Source organism: Siphateles boraxobius, unplaced genomic scaffold (assembly GCF_051911475.1).
Source record: "Siphateles boraxobius isolate OS27281-9 unplaced genomic scaffold, OSU_SipBor_1 158, whole genome shotgun sequence".
NCBI lineage: Eukaryota > Metazoa > Chordata > Actinopteri > Cypriniformes > Leuciscidae > Siphateles > Siphateles boraxobius.
In genome coordinates this window covers 294807-319837 of record NW_027508764.1, presented here as the reverse complement: position 1 = coordinate 319837, position 25031 = coordinate 294807, and the positions used below count along the sequence as shown (strand labels likewise).

The window sequence follows — 25031 nt, the reverse complement described above, 5'->3', positions numbered from 1 at the left end:
AATTTTTTTTGGGTGACTATCCCTTTAAGGAATTTTGTCGGAAGTGGTGTTATTGGTTAAACTAGTTAAGGACTTCTGTCGGAAGCAATCTTTTTGGTTAAAATAGTTTAAAAAATTGTTGAAAGCAGTGTTATCGGTTAAACTAATTAAGGGCTTTTGTTTGTTATCGGTTAAACTAGTTAAGAACTTTTGTTGGAAGTGTTTTTATTGGTTGAACTAGTTAAGAACTTTTGTTGGAAGTGTTATTATCGGTTAAACTAGTTAAGAACTTTTGTTGGAAGTGTTATTATTGGTTGAACTAGTTAAGAACTTTTGTTGGAAGTGTTATTATCGGTTAAACTAGTTAAGAACTTTTGTTGGAAGTGTTATTATCGGTTAAACTGGTTAAGAACTTTTGTTGGAAGCGGCGTTATTGGTCAAACTAGTTAAGAACTTTTGTTGGAAGTGTTTTTATCGGTTAAACTAGTTAAGAACTTTTGTTGGAAGCGGTGTTATTGGTCAAACTAGTTAAGAACTTTTGTTGGAAGTATTGTTATTGGTTAAACTAGTTAAGAACTTTTTTCTTGGAAGTTTTGTTATCGGTTAAACTAGTTAAGAACTTTTTTTGGAAGCGGTGTTATTGGTCAAACTAGTTAAGAACTTTAGTTGGAAGCGATGTTATTGGTCAAACTAGTTAAGAACTTTTGTAGGAAGAGGTGGTATTTGTTGCCATTACCATTTACCATTTGTTGGAAGAGGTGGTATTGGTCAAACTAGTTAAAAACTTTTGTTGGAAGCGGTGTAATTGGTCAAACTAGTTAAGAACTTTTGTTGAAAGTGTTGTTATCGGTTAAACTAGTTAAGAAGTGTTGGAAGTGTTATCGTCAACAAAGTTTTTAATATTTAAAAATATTTTTGTTAACCAAAAAAAAGCTGAATGAAAATATAAAAATGGGGATAAATATTAAATGAAAATTAGAAATGTTGCCTTGGCTACTAACTGAAATAAGTTTAGGTTGAAGTATTGAAATTACTAACTGATTTGAAACTGAAGTTGAAAATTAAACGTATTTAAAAAAAAATTAAAAATCAAATAAAAGGACAAAAGCATGTACAATTACTAATAATTAAACTAAATTTGAAAGAAAATGTAAATGCTATCTCAAGATATTGATATATATATATCTATATAATAGTATATAAAGTATTATATAATAGTATATAAATAATACTAAAATAATACATGATAAACATCCCTTAAAAAATTGAGAGTGTTGAGAATGTTTTGTAAATTTGTTTTAAGGGTGTTTTGTAAAATAAAATCAGAAAATATATCTTGAATTAAATTTGTTTTGTTTAACCTTTTGGCAACTGGTTGTTTTTTTTGGTTTGAGCATAAATCTAATAAACTGTTGTTAGGTTTATGGAATTGCCAAAAGGCTTAGAAAAAGAAAACTGAATTCAAGATATAATATTTGAAAACAAGTCTTAATATCTTACAACATTTTGCAATATATTTAGTTACAAACACAATTTTTTTTTTATAAATAAATAAATGCAAATAAATAATCCAACAAAACAAATGCTAAATAAATAATGTTTATTTACAGTTGGGGTCAGAATTAAAGGCACCCCTCATAAATATGATTTACAAGAAGTCATAGCTAGACAATTTCATGTTCCTAGTCACCCTGGTGTGCTAAAAAAGGTAAATATTAATGGGAATATACTTCAGAGATATTTTGCTTGTAAACAATTCTAGGGCTGCCAATAATTGTGGCCAATGTGTTTTGGAGAATAACATTTATTTCATAATGTGATTTCCCCCCCACTTTCAATTCTATTACTTCAATGAAAGGTTAGATTTTTTATTTTTTTTTAATGAAAGATCAAAAGGATAAACAATGCAGATTTATTTTTTACAGCAATTTTGATCATATTTACCAGGGGTGCCTTTAATTCTGACCACAACTGTATATATCTCTGGAATATATTTGACTGAAAATGAGACAAAAATACTGCAGATTTTTTGGCAGCGCAGAATTTTGAATGGATCTTTATGATTTGCGTTAGCTGCTCTACGTGTTTTTAACCTTCATTAAACCCCATGAAAGCAGCAAAACGTTCGGTTATAAAGATTCCCCTACAACTATAAGTGGTGCTCGTTTTGATCACCTCAAAGGCTGTGAAATTTGGGTCTGAATGAAACGCGTTCAATCAAAAGGAGAAGTCACGGCCGATGCAGCACAGCTCTTGAACTCAAAAATTAGGGTTTTCATTTCCCATGATCCCACTGCTGCTGCCCGGACAAAACCACATTCACACGGAGAGATGGTGGAGGCCTCTGTCCACGACTTCTCTGCGGGAATGAACAGAATCCAGGAGTCAGGATATGTATGAGGCGAGATACAGGACAGGAGAATGGACTTGTGGTACAGAACTGCCAGCGGCTACTTTGAATGGGTCCTTTCTAATCCGCGGAAGTGAAGAATGGACACACACACACACACACACCGGTGTGGAGTCAGCCGATTCTGCTATCTCAGATAACACCTTTCTTACACTCCGCAGGGAAGACTAATAACAGAGTCAGAGATTACGGGGCTAATCGTTGGGTGCATTGGAAGCACTCGAGGGCCACAAACACACACACACACACACACACACACACACACACACACACACACACACACACACACACACACACACTACCACACCAACACACACACACACACACACACACACACTCTCACACACACACACACACACACACACACACACACACACACACACACACACACACACACACACACACACACAGAGGAGAAGAAAGAACATCTCTTGTTTCTACTAGACAGCAATGAGATTAAATGGAGTGCGAGAAGAGACTTTTGCTTAAAGGAACAATTCACCCAAATTCATATGAATATAGCAAACATCTTCTTTTGTGTTTCACAGCAGAAAGTTAGTCACACAGGTTTGGAACGACATGAGGAAGAGTACAGTAAATGATAATTTTATGACTTTATGTATCTGATTTCAAGATATAAATTTGATGCACGGACTGAGGAAGAACATAATTTTTTGCAGATTGTCACTTAGTCTTCTGAAAGTCTCAATGAAAGACCGACATTTAAGCAAGAGAAAGAGTGGATGATGCACCAATGCTAAGTTTTTCTAAATGTCATACTCATTTGTTGACAAACAAGTATTCATTTCTTCAATGAGCTCATTGTTTCTGCATTAAATTATTGCATTGTTTAAATAAACACATTTTTTGCTAACTGTGATTTTGTATATGTACATTTCTGAAATACATAACTTAGACAGTTTCCTCTAATAACAGTTCACTCTAAATTGTAATGTGGACTGAAATTTTCTGTAAAGCTGCTTTGAAATGAAGTGTATTGTGAAAAGTACTATACAAATGAATGTGAATTTAATATGTGAATGTCAGCAACAACAGTGATGAACTGAATGCAACGTAAGTCACTTCAGACAAAAAGCATCTGGCAAATGCATAAATGCAGCTGTTAAATTGAAACTGTTCATTTCGATAATCACAGACTTCATCGCTAGTACAATTTATAAGTACTTAAACGTTTCAAATCCATGCCAGTATTTGTCAAATACGAGCCTAGCAAACAGATGAGTTTGTTTAACGCTTCGTAACTCCAGTAAAGAGCGTCAGCGCTCCATTAGCAGAAACTGCAAGCTCAGTATTAAAGCCAGTGGCCATCTGCACACGACCAATCAAACATTTATCAATATAGTTTTTCCAAGAACAAACCGCTGCGCTCGGCATTTCACAACTAATTACCTTCTCTACGGAGAAAGCGTTAGACTTATCGGGGTTGACGCAGGTCTGGATTAACCGTGTGTGAAGTGTGTTTGTGTGTGGTCTTTGAGGAAGAGGAAAACCTCTCTCTTGGGTTCCCAACTTAAGCAAACAGGAGTGCCGGAGCTATTAATTACAGCACCTGTGGCACTATTACGAGGGAACTTCATTTTGCAGTCTCCTCAAAGCTTCAACACATGAGATGTTCTGCATTTGAGGCTTGAGAGCGGATCCATCTCATTAAAAATTGTACGCTTGCAGCCAAACATACGGGCGGCCTTTGAATACATTGTACCGTACGTACTCATTGGGTTTTTATTCTCGTTTTGCATAAAGTCGAGCTCAAAAAGAAGGGAATGAAATTAAAGTAGCGCTGGGATGAGCAGAGGAGAACTTGGCAGAGAGAAGTGGAGCCTGGCTCCAGTTTGCTTTGAAACAATAGAATCCGCAAGGATAAAGAAACCAATACAGACGTACGAATATTCCCAGAATATCTTCCAAAGCAGCTTTTTACATAATGAAACACTCTGGCAACACAAAATTGGGGAAAATAGTCTTTTATTCACATGCATCAAATGAAATTGCAATCTGTTTGCTTTTGATTTGCTGTGCTGGAGCTGACAGCTTGATTTCACATCATGGTTTATCCTGCTTTGATGCTGGTTGACCTAGGAAGTTATTCTGGTTAAACTACTTAGGAATTACAGCCGCTCCAGTGTTATCGGTTAAACTAGTTAAGAACTTTTGTTGGAAGCGGTGTTATCAGTTAAACTAGTTAAGATCTTTGGTTGGTATTATTGGTTAAACTAGTTAAGATCTGTGGTTGGTGTTATTGGTTAAACTAGTTAAGATCTGGGGTTGGTGTTATCAGTTAAATTAGTTAATATCTTTGGTTGGTGTTATTGGTTAAACTAGTTAAGATCTGTGGTTGGTGTTATTGGTTAAACTAGTTAAGATCTTTGGTTGGAAACGGTGTTATTGGTTAAACTAGTTAAGATCTTTGGTTGGTGTCATCGGTTAAACTAGTTAAGATCTGTGGTTGGTGTTATTGGTTAAACTAGTTAAGATCTTTGGTTGGTCTTATTGGTTAAACTGGTTAAACTAGTTAACCTGTTAACCGTTTCCAGAGCGTCGGCGCACTGAAGCGGTTTTTTTTTTATTTAGTTCAAATTTACTATCATATTTAATGTTATACCTTGACAAACTATACATCATTAAAAAGATATAATACTCAAGATTCAGTATTTGACCACTATTGTATTCTGAGAAACTTATAGTGACAGTTATGTCTTAATTTGTGTCAGGAGTTATGAAATGGAAAAATGAGTCGATACCTTTAATATGAATTATGAGCGTCAGCTGGTCCATTCATAAAAAACACTCCAAGCTGTCGTCATGACAGCGATTCGCAAAACATCGTCCCTCAGGGCTTTAGCTCAAAAATGTGCAGACTTGGAGAAATATTGATATATTCTCATAGATTCACATCATATTTCTATAGACAGGAATAATATTTGTTGAATTTATACCCAAATGCGTCGATGTAATCATTATGATCGCTTCTTACTGAGATGTGCTGTGTTTTCAATTCATACCAATAGCCTGAGGGCGCTATATGCACAATAACAGTCCATATATGGATCACGAAGAAGACCCATAGTCATGTGACATTCCAGGACGTCACTGATACAGAAAGTATCTGACAGAGATCGCTGTAACATGCAGATAAAGATGTTTTGAAGACAATAAACATGATTGCAATGATATTTGAGTTACCTGTGTTCTTCAAGCCATGCCAGGTATTTCATAATAATAGATTATATTTATAATGCAATGTTAATCGATATAGATTTCATCATCGTGCAGAACACTATAAATAATACATTTTCTGTCGGATTTTTTTTTATCTGAAGCCAAATTAGATCACAGAAGATTTTTTAAAACACTCGACTTGCGTTATAAAGTAAGTTTGGAGCACAAACATGGTTTCAATCTCATAAATGGTCGTGTATTGATGGTGTGCTAAGCTAACATGCTAGCTAGCCCAGGTGCACCTGCCACCAGCAGTTATTGTTTTATGATTTTTTTCTAAATAGGAATGCTTACTGAAATGTTTCAGTGCATTTGATACCAGTTTCAAATATTTAGTGAGAACTTTGATAAAAGAAATTAGGGTTTGAAACCCTATGAATAGCCTGTGAATAGCCAGTCGTTAGTAGCTATAATGCAGACAAAAGAAATGCATATTTAGAGCCATAACCAGTCTGGAGAGGTGTAAATGTGTGCAGGGAGAGACTCACACTGAATGGGGCTCGTTTGCACCACAAAATAATAGAGACAATAGACTGATTAGATGACTCAGAAGATGACTAAACATCAGTTTGCATTTTAGAGTCTAATCAAAATAAAGTAATTTGATATGATCTTGAAAAACATTTAACTAAATACAGAGTTTTAGACTTATCATTTTCAGATTTTAAATATAAAATGGTCACACATATGGCTTTAGCTGCAGTGCATTTCTAGATTGCTCCAGGGCCAACTTCAATTTTATTTTTATGAAGATGTTTCATATAAGTAAATTTCTAATAACTTTACAAAACTTTGAAGCTATTTAAACATTTTTTTTTCATTATGACAATAATTATTTCTACATTTACAATAAACTACTAGGTGTCAGCTTTCAAATGAGATCATACTTGTGCTTTTAGTGCAAAGGGTTCATGAACTGTATCTGTTTAAGTTTGGGTATGCCATTTCTGGGGATTTTTCAAAAGTGGCCTTGAAGGTTAACAGGTTAAGATCTGTGGTTGGTGTTATTGGTTAAACTAGTTAAGATCTTTGGTTGGTGTTATTGGTTAAAGTAGTTAAGATTTTGGTTGGTGTTATTGGTTAAACTAGTTAAGATCCTTGGTTGGTGCTATTGATTAAACTAGTTAAGATATTTGGCTGGAAACAGTGTTATCGGTTAAAATAGTTAAGAACTTTTGTTGGAAGAGGTATTATCGGTTAAACTAGTTAAGATCTTTTGTTGGAAGCGATGTTATTGGTTGAACTAGTTAAGGACTTTAGTTGAAAGCGGTGTTATCGTGGATAGTGTTAACATAGAACTTGGCAGAGCATAGCAGATTCTGGCACCAGTTTGCTTTTATACAATAGAATTTGCAAGGACAGAGAAACCAATACAGATGAGCGAATATTCCCAGAATATCTTCCAAAGCAGCTTTTTACATAATGAAACACACTGGCAACACAAAACTGGGAAAATAGTCTTTTATTTACATGCAGTCTGTTTGCCTGAGCGTCCTGATGCAGCCATTTCATCAATGGTGTGTTTTTTGGGACAGGAATATCAGTTTGTCTGACCAGTGTCAGATGGGGTCATTACTTATGATCTATTTGGTACATGCTTTTATCCAAAATATTTAATTGTGCATTCAAGGTACATTTGTCCACACATTCCCTATGACTTTGATTCAATTCTTGGCACAATGCTCTAGCAGGCTGCCGCTTCTGTTTAGTGCTGCTAAAGGTGCAGAAATAAAAACACAGCAGCTTTAAGTGTTTGTAAGCATGTTACTATATTGTTGCTAAGGTATCCTGGGTGGTTGCTAGGGCATTGATATGCGGTTGATGGGGATACCATCTTGCTATATTGTTGTTTTGAATGCTTACAATGGCATTATTGTGTTGCTGTTTCATTGCTAGGGTGTTCTTGGTGGTTGTTAGAACAATGCTAAGTTATTAACGAGATGCTATATCATTGCTAGGGTGTTCTTGGTGGTTGCTAGAACAATGCTAAATTATTAACGTGTTGCTATATCATTGATAGGGTGGTCTGGGTGGTTGCTAGGGTGTTAATTTGTTGCTATATCATTGATAGGGTGGTCTGGGTGGTTGCTAGGGTGTTAATGTGCTGCTATATCATTGATAGGGTGGTCTGGGTGGTTGCTAGGGTGTTAATGTGTTGCTATATCTTTAATAGGGTGGTTGCTAGGGTGTTAACGTGTTGCTATATCATTGATAGGGTGGTCAGGGTGGTTGCTAGGGTGTTAAAGTGTTGCTATATCATTGATAGGGTGGTCTGGGTGGTTGCTAGGGTGTTAACGTGTTGTTATATCATTAATAGGGTGTTCTGGATTATTGCTAAACCATTAATATGCGGTTGCAAGGGTGTAAATGTGTTGCAATATCATTGTTAGGGTCAGCAACTCTATTTGCTAGTTTGACTGTCACAACCTTTTCCAAACAGAGAGGAGAGTGGGGGGACGAGAGAAAGGGTAAAAGATATGTTGATATGTGTATTTTGTAAAATTTCTGTATGTATTCCTGCATTAAAAAAAATAAAAAAAACTTTTTCCAAACAGGATTCCCAACACTCCCCACGGATAATTTTTCAGGAAGTCCTGACATTTGGAAAGCACAAGCATGTGTCTCTGCTCTCTGACTCAACAAACCATTTTCAGGGTAAGCATCTTCCTGCAATTAAGAGCATGTATTCTCAGTGTGCTTCTATTAGGCGCTTTATGGACTTATAACTCATTTTCCTTTCATAAGCAACAGCATCAAGGGGTCTCGTATCTCTGCACACACAGAGACTGTGATTACAGTAAGTCGACGTGAGGCTGACAAACGCTTGACTGTGACCAGAGAATCATTCCAGCAGGGAGTCAACTTAATCACACTAACTGATGAATTCTGGGAATGCCAGGCTCTTTTAGCTCACAGACATTTTAATATCGATCCGTGCAATAGAATGTAATCCATCTGTACTCTCATATTCATCTCTGGGGGGCTGCAAGGAATTAAACGCTGAAAGTGTTTATCAGTTTTGGTGAGAATACAGAGAGGTGCTTTGGGACGCTCTACCGCAGTCGATCAATAATTCCACAGAGGAGAGAAATACAGTGCGTGCAGCACTATAAATGCTGTGTTTATTTTAAGAGACTATTTAAAACCTTGAAGAACATGGAGCACTTCATGTTGCACAAAGATGAATCTAGACTATCATAATAAAGACATTTTTCTGTGGGCACAAAGGCTCCAAACGCCTCCTGAAGTTTATCATACTGCAGATTTTTTAATGTACAACTGAGAGATGCTGTGCTTGAATGAACCTAATTGGCTGGGCTTTGTATTAGTTTGACGTATTATAATGAAACAGGAAAACCGAAATGATATACAACGTCTAAAAGCACTCACTTTCTGTAACTGCTTGGCAATTAGTGGAAGAGCAACAGTAAACACTATAAAATAATTACAATGACGATAGTCCATATTGAAACTGGAAATATGAAGTGACTGGTTGACTCACAGGGTTCAGAGTTGCTGTTTCAGCAGCAAAAACACCAGCAGGGCACATCCTCTACACAATCACGCTGTATTCTTTTGGCAAGATACCTGTGACAACCTGCGAGGAGCTACTAGAAATAATACTGCAAAGTTTAATACTCATTCATATTTATTTATATTTGATTGACAGCCTGCAAGTCTTTAGAGAACATTTATGTGTAGTGACACGACAATGAGTAATTGAACTATTAAATTAATTTTATATTTATTTTCACTGAATAATTTAATATATACAGTATATATTATATAATATACATAACTATTTAACATATAACTATATAACAAGTACATACAATATAAAAAATACAATATAAAAAGAAATTAAACTAATTAATTCTAACAAAAATGTTATATATACATATAAACACTATATTTAAATCATTAAAATATTAAATAAATAATTGTAATAAACATTTAAATAAACATGAATATATATATATATACATACAACTATATATATATATATACATAATCAAACTATTTAAGTCATTAAAATATATATATATATATATATATATATATATATATATATATATATATTTAAAATGTTTGTTTAAACAATTAAATGAATTAATTCTCATTAAGACTGTTTTTCAGTGTATCTGTGAATGTTCAAATGATCCATTTTGCACTGTGACTTAAAACTTTCTTTTGCACTGTGATAGGTTAGTTTGCCTTAACTCCCAGTCATGTGATTGGTCGAGTCTCAGTGCTGTGACAATTTTATTTATCTAATAGAACAGGTAAATTAATATAATTAGAAGCCTGCAACAGTAAAAATACCATGATTGAGATTGATTAGGCCTTTGTTGCAGTATTTTGGATGAAGTGCTTCCTCTCCGTTTGTGTATTTGTAATGAGACAAAACAAAATACTTCATTGAGATTGATTGGCATCATCTCGTGTGGATAGTGTGATTAAATGTTTCTGGGATCCTCAAGCGTTTAACCAGCCGCTGTATCAAAGGTGAATTTGATGACATTGATGATGAACATGTGAAGGCCAAGATTGATTTGAGTTTCTCACCTGTACAGGAGTAATCATCGATACGGATGAATCCGGTGTGGCAGATGCACATGAAAGAACCGGCGGTGTTCACACACTGTGTGTTCTCGCGGCAGTAGTGCCTCCCCTCCACACACTCGTCGATATCTGCACAAACACAGCAGATCAGCAGAGGAGTCAAGACTTCAGCATGATCGAAACGCTGCTCGCTTGAAGCCGCAAGTCAAACACGTTTACCATGATGGGGCCCAGATATCAAATATTTACCAGATATTCAATATTTGGCAAGGCAAGTGTATTTATATAGCATATTTCATACGCAATGGTAATTCAAAGAGCTTTACATAAAAAGGATTTTAAAAAGAATCATAAAAGATGCCTAAGAAATTAAAATGACAAAAAAGTACAAAATAAAAATGTATTTATTTATTCTATACAAATAAATGCATCAAATTGTAAAAATAATCATGAAGGATGCATAAGAAATAAAAAACATGAAAATTTATAAAAAAATTATAAAATGTATTAAAAACTAATAAGAAAGAAGAGATATTTCAAAGAGTTTTGCATAAAATAGTATCTAAAAAAATAATCATAAAAGTTGCATAATGAAAAGTAAGAAATTAAGATTGATTAAAAATTAAAATTACTAAAAATACGAAGTGCTTTAAATAAAAAGTATTTAAAACAATAAGAAATAAAAGTAACAACAAAAATTAAGAAAAAAACGTGACTAAAAATTTATATAAAAATGTATTAAAAATAAATAAATGAAATGATAATTCAAAGTGCTTTACAGAAAAAGTATCGTCTCAGGTTACTATTGTAACCATAGTTCCCTGAGAACAGGGAACGAGACGATGCGTCCATCGACGCCATGGGAACGCCCCCAGCGTGACTGCGTCTGAAGCATCTATGTCAACTAGTCCAATGGAAAGAATGAGCGTCACGGGCGGGTGACGTCATGACCAGGATATGATAAAAGCACATCCGGTGCAAACCGGCATTAGCTTCGAAAATTGCCGAAGCAAGCCGATCACAGGGATGCAGGAAGTATGGCAGGGTGACGCATCGTCTCGTTCCCTGTTCTCAGGGAACTATGGTTACAATAGTAACCTGAGACGTTCCCTTACGAAGGGAACTCAACGATGCGTCCATCGACGCCATGGGAACGAGAATACCCAAAGCGCCAGACTTTCAAATGCCTGAGTGTCAGCCTGTTGTCACACTGCACCAAGCACCTGGGATCCTGGGGCAGCATCCAGGTCCAAGCTGTAAAACCTCATGAATGTGAGCGGTGAGGACCAGCCCGCCGCATCACAAACGTCTTGGAGAGAACTCCAGATAATACGCTTAGAAGCCATACTCCTAGTGGAATGAGCCCTGACCACCAAATGGTTGGCCAGAAGACTCACAAGCAAGAAGAATAGTCTCGACTATCTATATGCTCAATAGGTTGGATTTTCTCGACAGAGAAGTCCGATGAACATAAGTGTCCAGTGCTCGCACTGGCACAAGAGGTTCAGCTTTTCCTGGTCCGAAAAATGGGGGAGGACAGAAACCTGCAGCACAATAGGCCTCGGAATAATGGTAGGCACCTTTGGAACATATCCATGTTTCGGGTAAGATTGCCTTGGCCATCCCGGTGCACTCAAGGCAGGTGGGGACCGAAAGGGCCTGAAGGTCTGACTCTTATAGGGACGAAATAGCTAGCAGAAAATAGTCTTAAAAGAAAGGAACTTCTCTGAGACCAAATCTAAGGGCTCGAAGGGAGCCCCAGATAGGCCTACTAGAACTATTGCAAGGTCCCAAGCCAGCACCTTAGTGCAAGTTGCATGCCTCAGCCTCAAAGTGCCACGAAGGAAACGAGTGATCAGGGGGTCTCGACCCAAAAATGTACTACCCACCAGGGCGTGGAAAGCCGCAATGGCCGCCACACATATTATACCTTAAGCGTGGAAGGACATAGACCTGATACAAAGCGTTCTTGCAGAAACTCGAATACTGTGTTTACTGAACAGTTAACCGGATCCCACTGACGCTGGTAACACCAAGAAGTGAAAAACTCTCGAAATAGTGAATATAGTTTCCTCGTAGCGGGAGCTCTGGAGCTTAGAATGGTCTAAACAACCTCGGTTGAGAGACCACTCTCTATGAGTTGGGCCCCCTCAGAGGCCAAACCCACAGTTCCCAAATCCCCTGCCGGGGGTGCAATATTGCATCCCCTGCCTGAGACAGAAGGTCTCTCCTGATCGGGACCTCCAAGGGAGGTCCGTCGAGGAGAAAAATTAGGTCCGCAAACCAAATTCAGCTCGGCCAGGGTGGTGCTACTAAATAGGCTTATTCCATCCTGGCGGATTCACTCCAGAACTCCTGGGAGCAGAGCAACGGAGGGAAATGCGTACAGACGTAGCCTCGGCCACGTCTGCACCATAGCATCCAGCCCCGAGGGGACTGGTTGAGTGAGGGATAACCAGAGTGGACAGTGCGTCGTATGCTGAGACGAGAACAAATCCACTTCTGCCTGGCCGTAAAACTCCCATATTTGCTCCACCGCCTCGGGGTGGAGTCCCCTGGCCTCAGCCCCTGCCTCGACAGGGTGTCTGCTCCAATATTCTGGCCCCCCCCCGGAATATACACTGCCCTCAGACAGCGTAATTTCTTGAGGGACCAAAATAAGAGGCCACCAACGTGTTGTCTGTGGGTCAAGAACCAGAGTTTCCTCCATATAACCAAGGCGCGGGGATACTGCCGCGTGATCTTGATCGTAAGGAGTGGGTTTCCCCTCAGGGAGAACCCTCTGGTCCTGAGCCACCTCTGTAAAGGTCTCACGTACAGCAGGTCAAAGGGTATCACATTGGACGCTGCTGCCCTGAGGCCTAACAGTCACCAGAACAACACATGATGGCCCCTCAGGTCTGGGAGGAGATGTCTCAACGCATTGAAGACGACCATCATCTCTAGGCAATTCATGTGCCAAGAGAGATGATGACTCCTCCACAAGCCCTGAGCTGAGCGGCCTTCCAATACCGCTCCCCAGCCGGTGAGGGAAGCATCTGTCGAGATCACAACTCGATGGCAAAGAGCTCCCAACACCGGACCCTGGGTTAAGAACCAGTGTTTCCTCCATATAACCAAGGTGCGGAGACACCGCCGCGTGATCTTGATCATACGAAGTGGGTTTCCCCTCGGGGAGAACCCTCTGGTCCTGAGCCACCACTGTAAAGGTCTCATGTACAGCAGGCCAAAAGTTATCACGTTGAACGCTGCTGTCACAAGACCCAACAGTCTCTCTAACTGTTTTACAGTGCGTGACTGGCCTAGCCTCAGCTCTTTTGTGGCTGTTAGGATAGCAGCTACACGAACGGGCGACAGAGTGGCCCGCATCGTCACTGAATCCCATACCACACCAAGGAAAGTGGTTCTCTGTACTGGAGAAAGCACACTCTTCTTGGCATTGAGCCTCAACCCCAACATCTGCATAGGAGCGAGAACGACACCTCGGTGCCGAACCGCTAACTGTTCTGATTCCGCTAGAATCAGCCAGTCATCTATGCAATTCATAATGCATATGCACTGCAGCCTGGCGGGGCCAGAGCTGCGTCTACACGCTTCGTGAATGTGCGGGGTGATAGAGCTAGACCGAAAGGAAGTGCCTGATACTGGTGTTCTTTGCCCCAAAGAAAACCTCAGGAACCTCCTGTGCTGAGGGAGGATGGAGATATGGAAGTATGCGTCTTTTAGATCTATCGTGACAAACCAGTCCTCGGATCTGATTTGAGTCACGATCTGTTTGAGTGTCAGCATTTTGGAATTGAGTTCCAGCACCAAACACTCCAACAGACGAAGATCTAGTATGTGACGCAGCTCTCCATCCTTTTTTGGAACAATGAGATAACGACTGTAAAGACCCGACGCAATGTCGGGTGAGTACACCTGCTCTATAGCTTCCTTTGCTAACAGGGCCTTTACCTCTTGCTCCATTACCAGAGCCTGCTCGGGATGCACCACTGTGGGCAGCACCCCGTTGTAACGAGGAGGACGAGAACCAAACTGGATTCTGTATCCTTTCTCTACAATCTGCAGGACCCAATGAGAAATATTCGGCAGAAGCTTCCACGCTGCCAGAAAATTTACTAAGGGAACCAGCCTCTCGAGGCTGGTCTCTGGTGTTATCGAGACAGCCAATTCCGGAGCCTGAAACATAATGGCAGGAACTACCTGAACTGGCCGCTCTAAGGCCCCCCTCAGAGGGCGCGAAACCGATGCTGTGCCGCAGCATAGCATCAGCGACTCGCTGGAGACCGCTGCGCCCTGAAGCACCGAGGGTGGCAGGGTTGGCAGAACGGTCTCGTGAGGACCCCGAAATGGAACGGGCACCGTAAAATGAGGTGTACACCGCTCCACTTCGGTCGGGGCTGTCCTCACAGGCCTGATGCGTGAACATCAGGACCTTTTTTTCTTTTGAGCCGCAGCCTTCTCAGCGTGAAGAACGGTCCTCGGATCCGGCTTCTGCTTTGAAGGCTTTGGCTGCTGTGTTGTGTATGAGAAACTAGACGGCTGGAGCTGCTCACGCCCAGCAGCCCCAGGGGGTTGGACATAGCGAGGGAGAGATTATCTTGTATCTTTCTCTATGATTCCCATCAAATTGAGCCAGAGGTGTCTCTCAGTGACCACAAGGGCTGCCATCCCTGAGAGATAAATCTGTGGCCCGACGGAGTTCTCAAACCCCATCGGGCCAAACTCCCTCACTTCTGTCCAAATACCGCAGCAGGTCAGCCTGATATGCTTGTAGCACTGCTATGGTGTGCAAGCAGGCCCATGCTAGACCCACTGCCATATATGCTTTTCCCACTAGATTAAAAAATAGTTTTCTTTAATGGTTTAGTGAGAGAAGCCGACGCCTTCAGGTACAATACTGAACCGGGAGACAGATAGCTCGCAAGCGTCTGTTCTACCCGGGGTATTGCCCCATAGCCATACCCTCTTAACCCCCAAATATCTGAATATACATGAATGTGGGGGCTAAAAGACAAGAGGAGTAAGGCTTTTTCCATGATCTAGACAGCTCGCTGTGCAGATCGGGAAAAATGGAAGGCCCCGTGATGGAGGTGGAAAAACAGAGGGAAGGAAACTCGTTTAATCTATTTTATTTTTAGGACGAGTGCCCCCTTATTTCTGCTGGCCATAAATATTTAATTTATCTACAGCCTTAGTAAACACTTCCACCAGCTTATTATTTTTATATATATATTTTATATATATTCACTTTATTTTATATATAATATATAAACTATCATATATATATATATATATATAGGTTATATATATTTCTCATACGCTGGGGAAAGAGATGGCAAATTCACTTCCCCCATGATTGTGTCACTTTCAATGCCCAGCACATCTACCTCCTCGGAGGTAGAGCACTGAAGCATTGATTTCTCTCTCTCCCCGGGCGGAAGAGACCGCAGCGCGGGCTTCCGAGACCGGCGAGAGAGCACTGGATCCCTCGTGGAAAGGGAGGAGATAAGATCCGCGGACCCGTCTCCAACCCCGTAAAGAGATCCTATTCGCGATCCACAGGAATGCATTCTCCGCGCTGCCTCGGCAGACGCGGGACCTGTCACCCTGAGAATTGCGAGCCCGGCCACTTTCCTCGAAAAGTGACAGGCGGGAGCGGAGCATGCGAAGCGAAAGCTTCTCACAATGTTGGCAATCAGCCCCCTCGGAGGCTGATACCGCATGCTCTACTCCCAAACCCATCACACAAAGCTCGTGTGTGTCCCTACTCGTTAAATAGCGCGAGCAGGGAGAACACAGAGTTTGTGCAATTGTTTAGTTTCCATAAATATATATATCAGACAGACAACAGTAAATATAACAGACAGTTTGACACAGATCGCTTGCTGAGGCAACAGAAGCTAATGCCGGTTTGCACCGGATGTGCTTTTATCATATCCTGGTCATGACGTCACCCGCCCGTGACGCTCATTCTTTCCATTGGACTAGTTGACATAGATGCTTCAGACGCAGTCACGCTGGGGGCGTTCCCATGGCGTCGATGGACGCATCGTTGAGTTCCCTTCGTAAGGGAACTTAAAAATAATCATAAAAGACCCATAAAAAATAAAAATAACAATAAAAAGTAAGAAATAAAAACGTATTAAAAACAAATGAATAGAAAAGAATACACTGATTTTTACTCAGAAGTTGCTTGTAAATTTCACAAATAATTAGAATTACACATTGAATTACAGAATAACACATTGAATTAAATGTGACATTTTTAATTAGAGCATTTTCTTGTAAAACGTTTTCCAATAATTTTTATTTACAACTGAAATAAAATTATTTTTACAGTGTACATAAAATGATACAATGCATATTTGCAATATTTGCAGAAGCACAGATTTTAATGCCACTTTCACACCTGTAACTTTTTATATATATTAACGTCTCTGAATTTAAAATGCTTAAAGATTTCAGATGTTTGAATCATTTCTGTGAATCAGTTGTTTTGATTTCATCAATTCTTTGTTTCAGTGAATCAGTTAGAATAGTTTGCGTTAAAACTATAAAACAGCGTGTGCAACATGCTCGTTAATTTTCACAAGATTTTTAAAGTCTAACTCTTTGTATTAAACACCTTGAATCTACCTGGCAACATTGGCTGCTTATATTGTTGAAATTATTTATTTTTACTCTGAACGGAAATGGCTGCTTTCATTTATTCATCAAGTTAACAACCCGCCATTCTTTAAATTAAAATTACTGAAAGATGTGTAAAAATCAAGGACTTTTGTCCTGGATTCAAGAATCCGTATTATTAATTCTGTGACTTTTTAAAGGAATTATGCGCAACTAGGGATACGAAATCCTTGACATTTCTGGGAAAAGTTTGGAGGAAACGGAGGGCAGAGTGATCGCATTGCTCGTGTGTCATGACTCCTTGAATGTATCGCAGCCAGATCAAATAAAAGGTATTAAATCAAATCTCATAGACTTACAGATCTAATAAAAAGCCTTATGAATTTTCACCAGCCGAACTGCTGCATTTGTGATGAATTCAGAGTGGCTTTATGGCTCAGGACTTCAAATGAAACTTTAACCCGATTTACTTCGAACTCGCGTCCTTCAGCATAACCTCAGCTGCTTCTCTTCTGTAACTCATTTAGTTAAAGAACCTCCTCTGTTATTTCAATGAATAACCAGGAATTATCATCCCACAGTAACAAAAGAACTCATATCCAATGCCTACAAAGCATACACGCCTAAATCAAACAACATTTTCTCAACTCTAACTGTTAATAGGTCAGTAAGTTTATTTAGCCTAGTTAGACTATTTTTTCTCTAGTTTTTACCAACCTTGATACCGGTACCTGTGCATGCCAGGTTTATTATATTTAACTGAAACTAAAAACATAAAAAAATATTTTTTTGTTGCTTTAAATAAAATAAACATTTACTCAAATAAAACAAAAGCTAGTTAATAAAACTTGCAGCTAGTTACCAAATTTAAAGTTAGTTTTAGTGCTTCAACAAATGGCAAATTCACTTTAAGGCAAAAAGTTCAAAATTTTCAACTAATATTTATATTTTATTTTATTTCAGCATCATTTCAACTAACATGCATGTTTTTATTTTAAGTTGTGTTTTTTAAGATTAAATTAGAACTTTTTTGGGCATGTCGAAAGAACACACCAGACACAGTACAATCCACATGGGAAAATCTCACAGTAAAACAAGCAGCTGTGCAAAATATGAGACACCGGTGTTTTGCCAGATGAGAAGTTTATTTATGTATAATCTTATTACTCTTTTAATTCTTTTTATAACTGTATCCACTATATGTCCGACTGATTGCACTGTATTTCTCATATAACTCAAATGTTCTATATGTGCCAAATGTGACGTTATTCATAATCATGACTAGTTGAAATTACAACAATATGTCAATTTCTACTTTTTTCTCACAATTTTGACTTTTTATATCTCATTATTATGACATAAAGTAAGAAGACAAAAAAATGATTTAAAAAAAATTATTCAGCCTCTTGATGTTTGAGAACTGGAGCAAAAGCTTTTCTTAGAGCGTCTACACTCCAGTTTTCCTTTTGTTTATCACTGATGGCTGTGGTCTATAGAGTGTCTTCACTCCGGTTTTCCTTTTGTTCAACACTGATGGCTGTGGTCTATAGAGCGTCTTCACTCCTGTTTTCCTTTTGTTTATCACTGATGGCTGTGGTCTATAGAGGGTCTTCACTACTGTTTCCCTTTTGTTTATCACTGATGCCAGTGGTCTATAGAGCGTCCTCACTCCTGTTTTCCTTTTGTTTATCACTGATGGCTGTGGTCTATAGAGCGTCCTCACTCCTGTTTTCCTTTTGTTCATCACTGATGGCTGTGGTCTATAGAGCGTCCTCACTCCTGTTTTCCTTTTGTTTATCACTGATGTCTGTGCTCTATAGAGGGTCTTCACTCCTGTTTTCCTTTTGTTTATCACTGATGGCTGTGGTCTATAGAGAGTCCTCACTCCTGTTTTCCTTTTGTTCATCACTGATGACTGTGGTCTATAGAGCGTTTCACTCCTGTTTTCCCTTGTTCATCACTGATGGCTGTGGTCTATAGAGGGTCTTCAGTCCGGTTTTCCTTTTGTTCAACACTGATGGCTGTGGTCTATAGAGCGTCTTCACTCCTGTTTTCCTTTTGTTTATCACTGATGGCTGTGGTCTATAGAGGGTCTTCACTACTGTTTCCCTTTTGTTTATCACTGATGCCAGTGGTCTATAGAGCGTCCTCACTCCTGTTTTCCTTTTGTTTATCACTGATGGCTGTGGTCTATAGAGCGTCCTCACTCCTGTTTTCCTTTTGTTCATCACTGATGGCTGTGGTCTATAGAGCGTCCTCACTCCTGTTTTCCTTTTGTTTATCACTGATGTCTGTGCTCTATAGAGGGTCTTCACTCCTGTTTTCCTTTTGTTTATCACTGATGGCTGTGGTCTATAGAGAGTCCTCACTCCTGTTTTCCTTTTGTTCATCACTGATGACTGTGGTCTATAGAGCGTTTCACTCCTGTTTTCCCTTGTTCATCACTGATGGCTGTGGTCTATAGAGGGTCTTCAGTCCGGTTTTTCTATTTGTTCATCACTGATGGCTGTGGCCTATAGAGCGTCTTCACTCCGGTTTTCTTTTTGTTCATCACTGATGGCTGTGGTCTATAGAGCGTCTTCACTCCTGTTTTCCTTTTGTTTATCACTGATGTCTGTGGTCTATAGAGCGTCTTCACTCCTGTTTTCCTTTGGTTCATCACTGATTGCTGTGGCCTATAGAGTGTCTTCACTCCGGTTTTCTTTTTGTTCATCACTGATGGCTGTGGTCTATAGAGCGTCTTCACTCCTGTTTTCCTTTTGTTTATCACTGATGGCTGTGGTCTATAGAGCGTCTTCACTCCTGTTTTCCTTTGGTTCATCACTGATTGCTGTGGCCTATAGAGTGTCTTCACTCCGGTTTTCTTTTTGTTCATCACTGATGGCTGTGGTCTATAGAGCGTCTTCACTCCTGTTTTCCTTTTGTTTATCACTGATGTCTGTGGTCTATAGAGCGTCCTCACTCCTGTTTTCCTTTTGTTCATCACTGATGGCTGTGGCCTATAGAGTGTCTTCACTCCGGTTTTCTTTTTGTGTATCACTGATGGCTGTGGTCTATAGAGCGTCTTCACTCCTGTTTTCCTTTTGTTTATCACTGATGTCTGTGGTCTATGAAGCGCCCTCACTCCTGTTTTCCTTTTGTTCGTCACTGATGGCTGTGGCCTATAGAGGGTCTTCACTCCGGTTTTCTTTCTGTTCATCACTGATGGCTGTGGTCTATAGAGCGTCTTCACTCCGGTTTTCTTTTTGTTCATCACTGATGGCTGTGGTCTATAGAGCGTCTTCACTCCTGTTTTCTTTTTGTTTATCACTGATGTCTGTTGTCTATAAAGCGTCCTCACTCCTGTTTTCCTTTTGTTCATCACTGATCGCTGTGGCCTATAGAGGGTCTTCACTCTGGTTTTCTTTTTGTTCATCACTGATGGCTGTGGCCTATAGAGTGTCTTCACTCCTGTATTCCTTTTGTTTATCACTGATGTCTGTGGTCTATAAAGCGTCCTCACTCCTGTTTTCCTTTTGTTCATCACTGATGGCTGTGGTCTATAGAGGGTCTTCACTCCGGTTTTCTTTTTGTTTATCACTGTTGTCTGTGGTCTATATAGCGTCTTCACTCCTGTTTTCCTTTTGTTTATCACTGATGTCTGTGGTCTATAAAGCGTCCTCACTCCTGTTTTCCTTTTGTTCATCACTGATGGCTGTGGTCTATAGAGCGTCTTCACTCCGGTTTTCTTTTTGTTCATCACTGATGGCTGTGGTCTATAGAGCGTCTTCACTCCTGTTTTCTTTTTGTTTATCACTGATGTCTGTGGTCTATAAAGCGTCCTCACTCCTGTTTTCCTTTTGTTCATCACTGATCGCTGTGGCCTATAGAGGGTCTTCACTCCGGTTTTCTTTTTGTTCATCACTGATGGCTGTGGTCTATAGAGCATCTTCACTCCTGTTTTCCTTTTGTTTATCACTGATGTTGTCTGTGGTCTATAGAGCGTCCTCACTCCTGTTTTCCTTTTGTTCATCACTGAGGCTGTGGTCTATAGAGCGTCTTCACTCCTTTTTTCCTTTTGTTTATCACTGATTGCTGTGGCCTATAGAGCGTCTTCACTCCTGTTTTCCTTTTGTTTATCACTGATGTCTGTGGTCTATAAAGTGTCCTCACTCCTGTTTTCCTTTTGTTCATCACTGATGGCTGTGGTCTATAGAGCGTCTTTACTCCTGTTTTCTTTTTGTTTATCACTGATGCCAGTGGTCTATAAAGCGTCCTCACTCCTGTTTTCCTTTTGTTCATCACTGAGGCTGTGGTCTATAGAGCGTCTTCACTCCTTTTTTTTTTTTTTTATCACTGATTGCTGTGGCCTATAGAGTGTCTTCACTCCGGTTTTCTTTTTGTTCATCAACAATTGCTGTGGTCTATAGAGCGTCTTCACTCCGGTTTTCTTTTTGTTCATCACTGATTGCTGTGGTCTATAGAGCGTCTTCACTCCGGTTTTCCCTTTTGTTTATCACTGATGGCTGTGGCCTATAGAGCGTCTTCACTCCGGTTTTCTTTTTGTTCATCACTGATTGCTGTGGTCTATAGAGCGTCTTCACTCCTGTTTTCCTTTTGTTTATCACTGATAGCTGTGGTCTATAGAGTGTCTTCACTCTAGTTTTCTTTTTGTTCATCACTGATTGCTGTGGTCTACAGAGTGTCTTCACTCCTGTTTCTTTTTGTTCATCACTGATGGCTGTGGCCTATAGAGCGTATTCACTCCTGTTTTCCTTTTGTTTATCACTGATGACTGTGGCCTATAGAGCGTCTTCACTCCTGTTTTCCTTTTGTTCATCACTGATGGCTGTGGTCTATAGAGCGTCTTCACTCCGGTCTTCTTTTTGTTCATCACTGATCGCTGCTGCCTATAGAGCGTCTTCACTCCTGTTTTCCTTTTGTTTATCACTGATAGCTGTGGTCTATAGAGTTTCTCCACTCCGGTCTTCTTTTTGTTCATCACTGATCGCTGTGGCCTATAGAGCGTCTTCACTCCTGTTTTCCTTTTGTTTATCACTGATGGCTGTGGTCTATAGAGCGTCTTCACTCCTGTTTTCCTATTGTTTATCACTGATGGCTGTGGTCTATAGAGTGCCTTCACTCCGGTTTTCTTTCTGTTCATCACTGATGGCTGTGGCCTATAGAGCGTCTTCACTCCGGTTTTCTTTCTGTTCATCACTGATGGCTGTGGCCTATAGAGCGTCTTCACTCCGGTTTTCTTTTTGTTCATCACTGATTGCTGTGGTCTATAGAGCGTCTTCACTCCTGTTTTCCTTTTGTTTATCACTGATGGCTGTCGTCTATAGGGTGTCTTCACTCCTGTTTTCTTTTTGTTCATCACTGATGGCTGTGGCCTATAGAGTGTCTTCACTCCGGTTTTCCTTTTGTTCATCACTGATGGCTGTGGTCTATAGAGCGTCTTCACTCCTGTTTTCCTTTTGTTCATCACTGATGACTGTGGTCTATAGAGCGTTTTCACTCCTGTTTTCTTTTTGTTCATCACTGATGGCTTCGGCTTATAGAGCGCCTTCACTCCGGTTTTCCTCTTCATCATATTAGCATTGGAGGAGCCCGGGTTGAATGTGCTGTCGTTTGTGTGAGAGATAACGAAATAGAAGGAAATCCATCTTCTTTTTGGGGGTTTTGTCCTGTGTTTTCCGCAGTGAAGTGAAATCAATCATAGTTAAGTGCTCATGAATCAGGGCTGACGGAGACACATGGTCTGCTTCAGAGTAAATGTGGACGAGGATCTTGACAGGAGTAAACAAGTCAGGCATGGAATAAACAGCCAAGATAAACGATCTAAGCCACGGTATTACAAGCCATTAAAGCAGAGGGTACGAACAGTGTGTCTGATGATAATATCAGTAACCTAACAGTTCAAATATAGCATAGCCAAATTAACTTCAAAATACACTATCAACCAGCGGTCGATTGATATTGTGTGTGTGTGTGTGTGCAAGATAGGTGCAAGATTGTGAGATTTGAGCTAAAAACATTATGGGCCCTATTTTAACGATCTGAAACACAAGTGTCAAAGCGCAAAGCGCAAGTAACTTTGTGAGCGGATCCCGGCGCTGTTGCTATTTTCCCGGCGGGATAAATGCCTCTTGCGCCTGGCGCAAATCTAAAAGGGGTTGGTCTGAAGTAGCTTCATTATTCATAGGTGTGGTTTGGGCGTAACGGGAATCAAACCAATAAGAGCTTTATATCACATTCCCTTTAAGAGCATGATGAACGAGGGCGCTTGTTCCATGGCGCAATACTATTATAACGGCGCATTTACCAGGCGCGCTTCAGAATCGGTTCTCAGCCGAGGAGATCGATGTTCTCGCCAGGGCCGTAAAAGAAAGAGAAGTGACATTGGAGTTGGGACAAACCCACCCAAATTAGCTTCGGTTAAACATGCATATAATAATTTGGGTAAATGTGTAAGCTTTATGCCTATTTTCCCCATCGTCATGGACACAACAATGATTTCCCTCGTGTTTTAATATTTGTCCTTGTAATAATGTATCATTTGCTAAAAGTTAAATGCATCTGTGTATAGGAGAGAATCATCTACAGTGTATGCGCGTTGTTCACACTCTGTATTATGGCCAAGCATGCGCGCTTAAAATAGCATCTGAATGTACACGCAACGTGCCATTGACATTAGACTAGGTTTTTTCTGGTCAGTGGAGCAATTGTTTTATAGAACAGCAAAATAGCATGAGGGAATGTTTGCGCCGGAACACGGCTCCTCTTTGCGCTGAACCGCCCCGGGGAGCGCAAGTGTATTTCTTAGTTAACCGACGTGTGTCTGTGGAGGGAAAAGTCCGCTTTGCGCGGGTGCACAATAGGAATGATACATGCGTAAGTGTACAAAGTTATTTGTGCCGGGTGCAAGATAGGGCCCTATATTTTAATAGTTGATAAGCGGTGTATATATTGTGCTCCTTGAACTCTTAATCTCAAGATTATATGGGTAGTTGTATTTCATTGCTTACATTTAGCACAGTTTTTCAGCATTGACCGTGACCCATCAGAACAGATCTGCCATTTCGGGTCACGGCCCACCAGAGAAGCGCTGGTTTGTGTGTCATTTGGGCCAAGACGTCTTCATGCTGTGGGTGGCATTATGTGTTTTCTATCTGCCTTATTTTCCTCCTGCTGTTTCGCTCTATCTCTCAGTTCCAGTGCTGTCTGTCTGCCAGTGGGAAGATAACACACAGTGTGTGTGTGTGTTTGTGTGCCTGACAGACCCAGTGCTAAAATAATAACCATTCACCTCCCACAGATCTGTGGCTGCCGTCCCAAACACAGGTGCACTGCACTGAAACACACTCACACACACACACACACACACACACACACTTGCACGCACATACACACACTTCCACACTCACACACACACACACTTACAAACACACACTCAAACACACACTCACACACACACTCACAGATCTGCACACTCACACTTACAAACACACACTTAAACACACTTATACTCACACACACACACACAGTTACACACAAACTCAAAATTAGTTTAATTCTGACTTAAAAGCCGTAATTATGAGATTAAAAAGTCAAAATTTAGATAACATATCCAAATAATGACAAAAAGTTGAAATTATGACTAAAATTTATAATTGACGAGTTGAAATTGACAGAAAATCAACAAGGTCCTAATTTTAGTCATAATTTAAAATTTTTAAAGTCAGAATTTCAACTTTTTAACTATGACAATTATGACAAGTCAAAATAATGATTTAGAATGTCATAATTTCAACTTTTTATATCATACCTTCAACTTTTTGTCATTTCAACTATTTAAAGTCAGAATTTCAACTTTTTATGTCATAATTATGACTTAGTATGTCAAATCCGTAAAGTCATAATTCGACTTTCCATTTTTCTTCTTCTTCTCATAATTATGATTTACCAAAGTCGCACTCATGGGATGAAGGTTTGAATAGTTAGCATTAGTAGTATGATCTTACTACACCCTCCTTCTGCTCCATCTCTTTCTCAATCAATGGCCATTAAGAACCAGTGTTATTTATTAATTTAAAAGGATGTTTCTCAACAACTAACCTGTGGTGCTTCTACTAATGATCCAGTTTGCAGTCATTAAGACCAACTCGAACACATGCAGTGGATCTAATGTCCTTCCTGGCCAAATAATAAGCGCCTTAAATAATTA

General features: G+C 39.7%; 1 protein-coding gene and 1 long non-coding RNA gene across 3 annotated transcripts in view; one reads left to right on the top strand and one right to left on the bottom strand.

The window, feature by feature from the left end:
* Positions 1-25031, bottom strand: part of nell2a (neural EGFL like 2a) — a 131945-nt gene that overhangs the window by 35919 nt on the left and 70995 nt on the right. For both annotated transcript variants that reach the window (XM_077230957.1, XM_077230958.1), the window contains exon 13: positions 10196-10321. In XM_077230957.1, coding sequence (XP_077087072.1) covers positions 10196-10321 — 126 coding nt within the window. The remainder of the gene's footprint in view (positions 1-10195; positions 10322-25031) is intronic.
* LOC143738891 (uncharacterized) overlaps positions 5509-25031 on the top strand; it is a 254784-nt gene continuing 235261 nt past the window's right edge. The window contains exon 1 of the long non-coding RNA XR_013204064.1: positions 5509-5616. This is a non-coding gene — a long non-coding RNA (uncharacterized LOC143738891). The remainder of the gene's footprint in view (positions 5617-25031) is intronic.